The following is a 13,455-nucleotide window of genomic DNA, read 5'->3' as shown; positions in this document are numbered from 1 at the left end:
GTGAGCATGTATCGGTTATGCTGATATGCATAAGGATATTGAAATCAAGCATATTAAACAATAATCTTTGTTGAGAAAGATCTATATGTCAGTTGGTGACAAGGGTTATGGAACATATTTGAACGTTAACCGACGTCAGGTTAAGTCTATATATTATTATATTTGTGGGACATATATACTAGATATTGGTATGTGTAATATGTATGATAATATTTGGTGTGTATGTATACCTGCTGTTATGATTGAGCTGGTAACGAGTTATACGGTGAGATTAGTATTGATTACTGCGTACGGGATGAGTACGGCAGAATGACATAAAAAGAATAACTCCAATGATGGAGATTGATATGAGTCAGTTGATTGCTCAAAGATAGCAGATGATAATACCGAATGACGTATCACAGATCACTGCTAGTGTTGATGCAAATGTGATCGCAGAATTATGGATCGAGCAATCACATGAATAGAAATATTTCAATTCTTAGTGGTATTACTAAGAGTGATAATGTCCCACCGAATACTATTATGACTACAAGTATTAATTATAAACTAAACATGAATAGTAGTCGTAATGAATTAGATCCGGTATGAAGGATATGTTTGTTGGTTGTGTTAAGGAAATTATTAATAGTTTGCTGATGGTAAAGGGAGGAATAGATTAGCGAGTGGATAGAAAAGATCGAAATGGTTAAGGATATTGGTAAGATTCTAGAATATGGTGTAGTGAAATATGCTACAGATATGTTGGTAGATTATGTTGTATCGTGATGGAACACGATGGTACAAAATTATAGTTAGAAAATTATTACTCAGACGATATGGTCAGAATTTAAAATTCTTGTGCTAGAGCACTTTTATTCAAGTAATTAAGTTCAGAGATTTGAAACTGAGCTATGGCAGATAGAAATGTTGTGTGCTGATCACTTAGAACACGCTAATCGTTTGAAGGAATTGTCATGTCTGGTAACATGGCTAATTACTCCTGAAACTAAGCGAAGTGAGCGCTATATTGGGGACTAACTCCATCGATAAGGAGTATAGTCAATCCTGTAAAATATACAACCTTTGGAAGGGTTGTGTCACAAGCCAGCATTGATATATTTGACTCTATGGGAAGCGGAATATGGGAAGCGGAATGGAAGGACGTTAGGTGAGACGTCGAGTGTTAAAGAAGAGAAATGATAAAGGTATAGTGCAAGATAGGCTTTTGAATAAGTAGGTATGTCCTACAACCCAGAATTATACTGAGACTAGTTCTGGTGTGAAACATGAACCGCATGAAGGGTCCTTCCCTAAATGTGGAAAATATGGTTATCGGCAGGAGGAAGAATGTCGAGTGATAGTAGGCCACAGGTGTGGTAAAGATGGACGTAATGCCCTAATTGTAGAACCAATTATAGCCATGTGAACCGGCAACCCCAACCCATTCGTGTACAACCACTCCGAACCCAACAGCTTCAATAACAATCCATCCAAAGAAACCAAATTATGCCAAACAGTTGTACTTGCTATGAATGTGGCAGTACAGAACGTTTCAAGAGAAATTGCCCGAAGTTGAACCAAGGTGTCGTGGGAAGACGAACCTCATGACAAGCATCAACCTCTGATCAAGCAAGGAGCCGTGCCTTTGTGAGTAATTCGAATAAAGCACGTCATGATCCAAAGGTGGTATTAAATATGTTGTAGTTTTAAATCAATAGGCTTCAGTGATATTTTTACGGTCGCCGATAGAAGTTAGTTTCTGTTAACCTCCTACCCTTTGGAAAGATACCGAATAGTGAAACTATAGAACCCTATACTGTAGAATCGCTAACGGTAAATCCCTAATGGTTAACTAAATTGTTCGGAATTGTCCTATTATTCTGAACGATTAACCTTTCCTTATTGACCTACGACCAGTAAAGTTAAGAAGTTTTGACGTAATAGTTAACATGGATTGGCTAACTCAACATGAAGCTGAAATCAAATATGAAAAGAAGATGATTAGAAGCTCTCTTTCGGACGATGAAGCGATTAGATACAGAGAAAAGTGTACGATTTAAAAGAAAACATACAGAAAATATCCCGGAGGTACGCGAATTTCCACAAGTTTTCCCAGAAGAACTTCCTGGATTACCGCCAACCCGACAGGTCGAATTCAGAATCGATTTAAAGCACCCTACCGACTTGCACCAACTGAAATGCAAGAATTATTGGATCAGGTTTTATATGACCTAGTTAGTCACCATGGGGTGCACCAGTGTTATTTGGGAAATGAAGGACGGAAGTGTTAGGATATGTATTGATTAGGGAGAATTGAATAAAGTGACGATCAAGAATAGGTATTCACTTCTTCGAAGTAAATGATCTGTTTAACCAACAGCAAGGGGCGATTTATTTTTCAGAAAATTGATCTTAGATATGGTTATCACCAAATGAAAAATCCAAGAGGAGGACGTTGCAACAACAGCGTTTCGGACTCGCTACGGCCATTACGAGTTCTTAGTTATGCCTTTTGGGCTAACAAATGCGCCGGCAGTGTTCATGGACCTCATGAATCGAGTCTCTAAACCCTACCTCGACAAATTCGTCATCGTGTTTATTGACGATATTCTGATTTACTCGAAAAGTAAAGAAGAGCACGAGCAACACTTAAGAATAATTTTAGAGCTTCTGAATCAGGAGAAGTTGTATGCAAAATTCTCCAAGTGTAACTTCTGGTTACAAGAAGTGCAATTCCTCGGTCACGTTGTAAACCACCAAGGAATACACGTTGATCCGAGTAAGGTCGAAGCAATTAAGAATTGGCAAGCGCCTAAATCGCCAAAGGAAATCCGCCAATTCTTAGGCTTAGCTGGATATTATCGTCGATTTATAGAGAACTTTTCCAGCATCGCCCAAACCTTTAACTCTCCTGACTCAAAAGGATCGAAAGTATGAATGGGGAGAAGAGCAGGAAACGGCGTTTCAAACGTTAAAGCAAAAAAAAAAAAAAAAAAAAATTGTGCCAAGCGCCGATTTTAAGTCTCCCCGATGGAGACGATGGTTTTGTCGCGTATTGTGATGCATCGCGTAGAGGGTTAGGATGCGTGTTGATGCAGAATAATAAGGTTATAGCCTATGCTTCCCGACAGTTAAAAGTACACGAGAAAAATTACACTACTCATGACTTAGAACTGGGAGCGGTTATCTTCGCACTTAAAATATGGAGACATTATCTCTACGGTACGAAGTGCACCATCTTCACCGATCATAAAAGTTTGCAGCACATATTCGATCAGAAAGACCTAAATATGAGGCAACGAAGATGGGTCGAGTTGTTAAACGATTATGACTGTGATATCCGTTATCACCCCGGCAAGGCTAACGTCGTAGCCGATGCCTTGAGTAGGAAAGATCGGGTTAAGCCATTGCGAGTGCGAGCGCTGGGGATGATAGTCCAGTCGAACCTTTCGGACCTAATTCGAGTCGCTCAACGTGAGGCATTGAAAGAGGAACAATTGGAAAAGGAGGGACTTTACGGCAATGAGAAGAATTTCGAACAACGCGTGGACGAAATTCTCTATTTCAAAAATCGGGTTTGGATCCCGACCCTCCATGACCTTCGTGAATTGATCATAAACGAAGCGCATAGATCGAAATATTCCATACATCCGGAATCGGATAAGATGTACAAGGATGTGAAGGATATCTACTGGTGGCCGGGTATGAAAAAGGATATAGCAACGTATGTCGGTAAGTGTACGACTTGTGCGAGAATTGTGATATTACAACAACCGGAAGTTCCCGAATGGAAGTGGGAGTAAATCACGATGGATTTTGTGACACATCTCCCTAAGACGTCCCGAGGACATGATGCAATTTGGTTAATCGCGGATCGATTAACCAATCCTCGCATTTCATCCCAATCCATGACGATTACCACAATGAATTCTCGCCCAAGTTCTTGACGGTGAAATGGTATCTCGTCGTGAGTACCATTTTCAATTATCTCAGATCGAAATAGTCAGCCTACTTCCATTATTGGAAGGCGGGGAAGGAAGCATCGAGAGCTTGAAGCTTTCTATGGGTGAAGTAATTATCACCAAATTGTTAAATTGAAAATGGGCGTCAACCAAGCCATTTCTTTCAAATTGATTCGTGAAACAACCAATCGGATTTATAATATTTAAGATAAGTTGAAAGCGGCGCGAGATTGGCAAAGGATTTATGCCAACATTCAAAGGAAACCATTGTCGTTGGAAAGAGGCGACAAGGTATTTTTAAGGCATCACCTTAGAGAGGTGATATAAGGTTTGGCAAAACCGAAAATAGCTCCTTAATATATTGGACCTCATGAGACTATCTCCATGATTGGTCATTTAGTTTATCTATTAAAGTACTCCAGGGGCTAAGTACTATACATGACGTTTTGCCATGTATACGGATTGAAAAGTACCTAAGCGATGAGGCAACGAAAGTACTAGTAATGGAGGTACTCATAGAAGACATACTTGATATCATAAATAATTCCGTAGAGATAGTAGATGGGAAAACTAAACAGTTTGGACACACCAAGCTTTATTGATTAAGATTAAGTGGAATTCACAGCGAGGATCAGATTATACCTGGTAACGCGAGGGTGAATTCTGAAGGAAAAACCCCCACCTTTCTCTCGGAAGGGGATAGTGGGCGTGAAAAATTTCGAGGACGAAATTTCTTAACGGGAGGAGAATGTAACGATTCCGACGAAACCAGGCATACCCTAACCGGTAGACAATAGTTACGTTATATTTAATGTCGGGTACATGAATTACCATAGTAATTATACGAGAATACATGGTTCACTGTATTGATTGTACGTGAATATATAATTCATCGTATTGAATATGCGATTAATCGATCGATAGTTATTGAAACCCGAACGAATCGAGGGTTCAATTATAGACGATATCTATAGTATTTAGTTATTTTACGGAGCATTAATGCTTCGGGATAAGTAAAATACGGCACAGAAAAAGAATTTCGATTTAATGGTACGTCGGTACATTAAACGAAACCTTTAATACCAAACCGAGCAAGAGACGATCGATCAAGCCGAAAAAGATGCGCAACTATTAATAATATGATGTTCTAAGATAATAAATGCCATGGTTTAAGTTTTTAAAGTTTTTAAATCGGTTTTATATAAATTTCATTTTTTAAGCCGAAAACGACCGTTTTAACCTCGTTTTAAGCCGAATTAGACATTTAACCGAAAAACGAACTGAACCAGATTATCCAAAACATTTTCCAGATTTCGGAAATCCAAACATGTGGCTAAGATTGGAGAAGTGGGTCCCACCCCACACCCCTAACTACACCGATCGGACAAGGGGTATTCCCCCTTGTCTAGTTATTCTTTTTTCTTTACACAAACAAATCAACAATCTTCCTTTCCTCTCAAGATCATGATCTAAAAACCCGAGATTTTAGCAAGAAAACCGAGGTAAAAAGTCTTGTTATTTACGTTTCCATCTTCGTTTCTTGAGTTTATTTGCAAGAAAATGAGGCTTCAAAGATGAAAACCGATTCTTGCATGATCAAGTGATGTATACGGGTTATACAAGGAATCTTGGTCCAAGAAAGGAGTTAAACGAACCAAAAACGAATTTTTACGGTTGAAACTTTAGTTTTGAAACAATAACCGAAACTATAGTGTAAGAGGCTTGATCGTGAGTGTAACTTGCTTGGTATTGTGGTATGTTGGTTGTAGGTTCTGTATTTAGTGGTAGATAAGGTGGAAAAACGAGTTTGTAGCTTGTAGTGGCAGAGATCGAAAGGTATATTCGGTTTTTATATAAGTATGAGTTTTTGGACAGATTGTGGATGGTTTAGAGTTAGGTCATGAAATTTTACAGAGGTGTTAAATACATGAAAATATGAGTTCTGTGAAATTTTGGTAATTTTTGGACAAAGGATGAATATTTGGTGAATTTAATGCTCGGTTTTGGCCAAAAATGGTGAAAAATAGTTAAATATCATGAAAAATTCTGGAAAATTGCAGATAAGCTTTTTATAACATGTAAAAGTCACACACAAAATTTTAGGTCAGTTAGAGAAGTCTAAGTAGGCTTTTCGGTTAAACGAGTTCTAGGGTTTTCTAGTTCGGATTTAGTGAAAATGGCATGTAAAAAGAGATTTTGGTTCTGGAAACATTACAGGGGACTATGAAGATGGCAGGGGTCATCCAGCAAAAATTTGGGATTTTTCTAAGGTCGTTTGGTATCTACGACATATTTAGTGTTTAAATGGTGTTTAAAAATAGATAAATAAATTTTGAATATAAAAATTAATTCTGGAAATATTTTTATAAAATTCCCCACTGTCAAAAAGTGATTTGTGCAAAATTTCAAGATCCGAGACTAAACGGATAATTATTTGTGCTAAAAAGAAAATAAAAACAAACTTTTAAAGCTTAAAACGCGTAAACTGGTAAAGCCCGCCTAAACGAGCTGACTGGTGTATTAAAACCCTAAAAATGAACTATTTTCATATAACTGAGTTAAACAAGTAAAAATAAATCATCCGAAAATAATTCGGATGATTTGGGTAATTTTATCCGATAAAACAGTTTCTGGTGCACTAAAGACGGAAACGGGTCCCGCGGACAATCGGGGCGTCTAAACCGAGTTCTAATTTCATAACTTTAATAAAATTATCAGTCAACAACTATTTTCGGGTCGTGTGTGACCAAACTCATTTTGAAACGTAAAATCGGATATCCGTGCTAGGCACGCAAAACGGGGAAAACAAACTAGTAGTAATTTTGACTATTGAACTCTAAACGATATCACAATCTGAGTCCGGAGAAGTGTTTCTGGGTTAACATTGCCCCCGGAATGGGTACAGTACTGGGTTAACAGTGTCCCCAGATGTACTGGTTAACACGGTTAAAGATTATATAAACTATAATTGTATAATAACGATCGTAGGGATCATATTACAGATTGGACGTGTTAACTGATAATGATTTTTGTTACCTGCTTGCATGTGCTAAGGTGAGTTTCACGAGCCCCTTTTTCTGAATTGTTTTTAAATATTTTCCCGGGGCGGAAAGCATGTTACTATTGAAATGTTTTAGTACATACTGAACGCATGGATTTGCGTGTATTTATAAATATTTGATTGTACGGGAATCGTACGGAATGGGTACAGTACTGGGTTAACAGTGTCCCCAGATGTCCCTAGAAGTGTTTCTGGGTTAACATTGCCCCCGGAATGGGTACAGTACTGGGTTAACAGTGTCCCCAGATGTCCCTAGAAGTGTTTCTGGGTTAACATTGCCCCCGGAATGGGTACAGTACTGGGTTAACAGTGTCCCCAGATGTCCCTAGAAGTGTTTCTGGGTTAACATTGCCCCCGGAATGGGTACTGTACTGGGTTAACAGTGTCCCCAGATGTCCTTAGAAGTGTTTCTGGGTTAACATTGCCCCCGAAACGGGTACAGTACTGGGTTAACAGAGGTTTTACTTGTGGGCTCAGCATAATTACATCGATAATATTATATTTTGATATGGATTTATCACGGTTTACTCAAATTGTGAAACTCACCAACTATTCGTAGTTGACCAGTTTTCTCACATGCTTTCAGGTACAATTAAGATGAAGTGATTGCTTACGTGCTAAGTGCTTGATGTGTGTAAGATTTGCGTGCAGGATGTTATGATACGTTAGATTAAATAGAATTATGTATCGTATTGTATGATGTGTGTATCACCTAGACGGTAATGAAATATGAGATAATGTAATTTGAAGTATATTAATGCATTCAGTTTTCCTTATAAACAATGTGGTTGATATCAGAGGTGTCTGTGGCGCCCCGGTTACGTTTCCGCTGCGGTTACGGGGTGTTACACTTAGACTCGGTAATAGGATTTGGGTACCATATATTGGAGGCTTGCGTGAGAAAATTTTGAACGAAGCTCACAAATCTAAGTACATGATGCATCCCGGGAGCGACAAAATGTACCATAATCTCAAAACGAATTACTGGTGGAATGGGATGAAAAGGGATGTCGCTTCGCATGTTGCCAAATGTTTGACATGTTTGAAAGTCAAGGCAGAACACCAAAAGCCTTCGGGATTGCTTCAACAACCCGAACTTCCCGTATGGAAGTGGGAGTTAATCACTATGGATTTCATTACCAAACTCCCAAAGACGACTCGACAACACAATGCAATATGGGTAATTGTGGATCGTTTAACGAAGTCCGCACACTTTATACCCATAAATGAATCATATTCAATGGATAGACTAGCGCGTATTTATGTAAACAATATCGTTGCTTTGCATGGAGTACCGCTGTCTATAATCTCTGATCGAGACAGTCGTTTCACGTCTCATTTCTGGAAAAGCTTCCAACAAGCTCTTGGTACAAAGCTAAACCTTAGCACGAGTCAAACATGTCATGTGAAAATTGTTTACAAGGAACTACGTGACAGTCGTTTCACGAGTCAACCATGTTATGTGAAAATTGTTTACAAGGAACTACGTGTTCCTAAAAACCATTATAAATAAGAGTATAAACCTAGCCCTCAGGCTGTGGTATACGTGTGTCTGGATCCTTACGTAGGTGGTACTACGCGGTCGGCACACCGCACCACCCTCGGTCGTAGGACGCTCTCCTGCAGGGAGTACGACCTTTTGTGTATATTTACGGGTACTTAACTAAGTCAAACGCTGCGGTGTTTGCTGAGGTGACCTAGAGTAGAGACTCGAGTTTATAAATGTGTTGTTTTAACTTTGTTATTCCTAAGCCACATTGGTCCGAGACAGGCATAGTCTCGAGGGGTAATAAAGTAAAGAAAATATTTTTAGCGTCAGCATGTTCACCAGCATTCGTTGCTGACGTATTTTATACACATTGTACAGGTGAACAATATTAGCGCTTGGATGTGTCGAAGTGCTACTTATATATCCGATGGCTCGGATTTATTTTGTAAACTTCACATATTAATATGGTGGTTTGTAATTATAAACAAGTAAATGTTTTGTTAACTCAAACGGGTATTTTATAATCCCGTCTTTTTAAATGTATATATAAATGTTACATTTTTGATCCTTAAAGTTTTATAAGTTTTCCGCAAACTAACGCAACTCTGATTTATTTACCTTGTGGTACCAACATAGCCGTCACACTCCTAGGCCGTGTTTTGGGGTGTGACACATGGCGTTGTCAAGAATCACATTTCCTGATTTCTTGCACAGCGTCTAAATGCATACCAGGCCAGTAGTACCCCACATTTATGGTGTTTGCCTCAGTCATTCTAGGACCCGCATGTAAGCCACAAATGCCTTCGTGAACTTCTCGAATTAAGTAGTTTGTGTCTTCCGCGTCCACACATCGCAACAGCGGCCCTAGAAACGATCTCCGGTACAAAACACCATCATTCATCTGGTAATTCAAGGCTTTGTGCTTTATCTTACGGGCCTCAGATTTTTCTGTTGGGAGGACTCCGGAATATAGATAAGCCTTGATCGGTGTCATCCATGATTCGACGCCCATTTGAATTACCAAAACTTGATTTTGTGGAACAGACGGGTGGTCAAGGACTTCAACACGAATATCCTTAGCGAAGTGCTCAAAATTTGGTGAAGTTAACTTGCTAAGGGCATCCGCAGACTTGTTCTCGCTCCTCTTGATGTGAATAATTTTGAAAGAGGAAAATTGATGGATTAAGTCCCTTTCTTGCGACAGATAAGAAGCCATAACATCATTTTCTGCTTCACATGTTTCGTTAATCTGTCCCGCAATCAGCATGGAATCCACCCATGCTTCCAGATGCTTAACCCCAAGCTTTCTGGCTATTCGTAGGCCTGCCAGAAACGCTTCATATTCCGCCTCGTTGTTAGTACTTTTGAAGTCTAATTTTATGGCGTATGTGAATTCACGGCCTTCGGAATTGACTAGCTTGAGGCCTTCGCCGGATCCCTCACTACTTGAAGCCCGTCTGTGAACAATGACCAAATTTTTCCTTGTTCAGGAGGTGCTTGGGGTTGCTATTCGATCAGACATTCTTTCTCTTTGTGTTGCGGAACCTCGGTCACGAAGTCCACCAACACCTGTCCTTTGATTGCTGGTATGGGTTTATATTCTATCACATGTTCACCCAATTCGATGGTCCACTTCGCCAATCGTCCAGAAAATTCCGGTTTAATCAGTACATTTTTAAGCTTGTATCCCGTTAGCACATTGATGGGATGACCTTGAAAGTACATGCGGAGACGTCGAGCAGCATAAACCAATGCTAAGATTAACTTTTCGAGCATTGAATATCTGGTCTCCGGGTCTGACAACGTCCTACTGACATAATAAATTGGAGTTTGAACATTCTTCCTATCTGTCAGCAGTACGACTCCGATGGCGATTTCAGAGGCAGATAGGTATAGTGTCAAAGGTTCACCCGTATATGGTGCTGTCAGAGTAGGCAACTCCATTAAGCACTTTTTAACCTCCAGGAAAGCTTGTTCAGCTTCTGCGGTCCATTTGAATTGTGCTTTCTTGAGGCAATTTCTCAATGTTGAAACGAACGGATAAGACTTGGCTGCGTGATTTGCTAAAAAGCGATTTAGCGCCACTAATCTCCCGTTGAGTGTCTGAACCTCTTTGAGGGAAGAAGGAGAAGGCATGCGGGCTACAGCCTGGACTTTATCGGGATTGGATTTGAAGCCTGCGCCCGTGACAATTACTCCAAGGAATTTTCCCTCTTCCATCCCGAAAGAATATTTAGCCGGATTCAGCTTAATGTTAATACCCCTCAAGGTTTCGAAAGTTTCTTCGATATCTCTCCGCATCTGATCTTCCTCAATGCTCTTTATTACCAAGTCGTCCATATAGACTTCTAGGTTTCGACCAATCTGATTCTTGAATGCTTGGTCCATCAGTCGCTGGTACGTGGCACCCGCGTTTTTCAATCCAAAGGGCATCATTTTATAGCAAAATGTTCCCTGGTCTGTGTGGAATGTTGTCTTATGCTCATCACCCGCCGCCATGCGGATTTGGTTATAGCCTTTGTAGGCATCGAGGAAACATTTAAACTTAAACGGGGCCACGGCGTCTACCTTGAGATCAATTTCTGGTAGTGGGTAACAATCTTTCGGGCAAGCTTTATTTATGTCTTTAAAGTCTATGCACATTCGCCACGTTTCGTTACTCTTTAAGACGATGACCGGATTAGCTACCCACGCCTGATATTTGATTTCCCGGATGATTCCGGCGTGAAGTAAATCTTGCACTTGTTCATTCATAGCTTTTGTCTGCTTCGGGCTCATCTTTCACTTTTTCTGGACAATTGGTGTAAACATCGGGTTTACTCTCAATTTGTATTACGCAATACTCTGCGGGACACCAGTCATATCCGCGGGTTGCCAAGCGAAGATGTCCATATTCTTGGATAACAACTGCTTTAAAAAACTCCTCACTATTTCTGAAACAGTGGGCCCAATTATGACTGTCTGATTGGGGAATTTTTTGTTCAAAACCCACTTCTCTGGCTCAGCCCTCTGAGTTTGCTTTGGGATTTTGCTGGGTTTTGAGCTTTCTGTTGCAAAGCAATGCCGATTGACATGGATGATCGCTACGCCGGTGCGGTTTGGAACTCCGACTGCACCGTGAGCTGTGGACGGATGAGCATTGAAGTCTCCAATTGCTTCCCGCCCCAAGATAATGTCATGTTTGGAAGTTGCTGGTAAGACCAAAAACTCAACTTCCTCAGTTCTTGAATGAGTCCCATCACTGAGCGTGACTGGAAAAGATATAACCCTCGCGGGTGCATCACCTCTCCTCTAGAACCAGATACTGGAGCATGGATAGGTTTTAGCCTTTCTTTGTCTTTGTCATCAAGTTGTTCGAAGCACTGTTCGTACATAATGTCAGATGTACTACCGGTGTCGAAGAAGACATATTGCGATCTGTAGTGACCAAAGAGAGCGGTGATAATCAAGGGGTTTTTGTTACACGGTCCATCTTTAACTCTTGGGAAGATCACAAGTTCATTCTTCCATTCCTCATCCATGAATTCTCTTCTCCCCCCCCCCAACCTTATGTCCACCTTGAATCATGTGAACATTTAAATCTTTAACTTTATTTTTGGATGGGCCCTGATTATCTCGCGCGGGAGCTTTACTAGTCCCGGGTTTTGTGCCTTTGACCAGGTGTTCAAGTTTCCCTGATTTCACAGCTGCTTCAATTTCATTTTTTAAGGCTACACATTCATTTGTGTTGTGCCCGATATCGTTATGATACGAGCAATGTTTTTTATTGTCGAGAAACGATCTTCTTGGTATTGGATGGGGTTTTCGAAAATTCACATTCTCGGTGGTGAGAATTTCTGAGGGAGTTCTGTATAACGGAGTCCAACTGTTGAAGGATCGTGCTGAAAAATTTTGCTTGTTCTTATTGCCGATTAAAGATCTTGCGTCAAATGGTTTTGAAGTGTCCGCATTTGGCTGGAGTCTAGACCAAATTGTTCCTTTCGCTTGTTTATTCGGTCTTGGATTTTGGAATTCTACTTTCAACTTTTTCTTTGAATTGTTATACCCCAAAGTTTTTTCAGTTCTGGCATATAACTTCGCCACAGTCATAGTATCATACCATTCTTGTGGCATTCCATCTCTGCCAGTTAACGTGCGGATCAACGCATCGCATCTGACATTCTTGCGGAAGGCACCACGAAGCATGTCTTTGCTGATCCCGCCGATATTCAAACTTTCATCATTAAATCGAGTAATAAAATCCTCCACTGATTCGTTATCCCGGCGGACAACGTCCAAGATTTCTGACTGATCTCGAGTGTGTTTCTTTTGCTGACTAAACTGCTGGGAAAGTTTTTTTACCAAATCATCCCAACTAGAAATCTGACCGTCTGGTAGTTTTTCAAACCATTCGCGCACTGCCCCTATTAATGTCAATGCAAACATGTGACACCAGTAAGGGAGATAGTGGCCCCCTAGATCTGGAATTATGGTGATGAGTTCTTGCCAGATCGGATCCGCCGGAATCATCTTCCAAACCCAATTCTGAACGAGTTCGGCGGGTTTCCCTCATAATTCGTCCGAGATCACCCAAATTCGTACCTTATGGTGCTGTGACACGTCCCAAATTGGTAGGAGTTGTTCCGATTGGTGTTGTAACATGCTCGAGGGTATGACCACCAGGTGCTACATCAACTGTTCGTGAACCAGGAGCTGCGACACGTGCAAAAATACTCGAAGCAAGGCCTTCAGGTATTTTTGTACCAGTGACACGTGAAATAAGCGCAGGAGTTCCTGTCGGCCATTCAGGAATTTGACTCATATCGTACAACGAACCAAAAACAGAATTATTGATGTTCTAACAAAAGCACGGATAACGCCAATGAAGAAACACGGATCTTCTCCCTTTGATGGGTCCTAGATTCGATGAGTCCACAGGGAAGGATACGGGTAACAACCAGTAAGATACAGGCCCAATTCCC

The 13,455-nt window shown here is 40.5% G+C and overlaps 1 protein-coding gene across 1 annotated transcript; it reads right to left on the bottom strand.

Annotated features, from left to right (window-relative positions):
- Positions 1-11,577: 11,577 nt before the first annotated feature.
- On the bottom strand, positions 11,578-13,003 carry LOC143565676 (uncharacterized). The gene is made up of 2 exons (XM_077052575.1): positions 12,041-13,003; positions 11,578-11,856 (listed from the first exon to the last, which is right to left on the bottom strand). Exons 1-2 carry the CDS (start codon positions 13,001-13,003, stop codon positions 11,578-11,580), a joined length of 1,242 nt encoding a protein of 413 aa, XP_076908690.1.
- Positions 13,004-13,455: the final 452 nt, after the last annotated feature.

Source organism: Bidens hawaiensis, unplaced genomic scaffold (assembly GCF_021521415.1).
Source record: "Bidens hawaiensis isolate Kalapana, Puna unplaced genomic scaffold, B.hawaiensis_p1.1 tig00022510_1, whole genome shotgun sequence".
In the NCBI taxonomy this organism is placed as follows: Eukaryota; Viridiplantae; Streptophyta; class Magnoliopsida; order Asterales; family Asteraceae; genus Bidens; species Bidens hawaiensis.
Note: the sequence above shows the minus strand (reverse complement) of the source record. Positions and strands in the feature narration are given on the sequence as shown.

What these genes read in the sequence shown, in the direction of transcription:
- LOC143565676 (XM_077052575.1), bottom strand. Translation starts at nt 13,003, where the DNA reads ATGATTCCGGCGGATCCGATCTGGCAAGAACTCATCACCATAATTCCA. An exon ending in TGATTCAAGGTGGACATAAG is followed by an intron (nt 11,857 to 12,040) that starts GTTGGGGGGGGG and finishes ATGTACGAACAG; the next exon opens with TGCTTCGAACAACTTGATGA.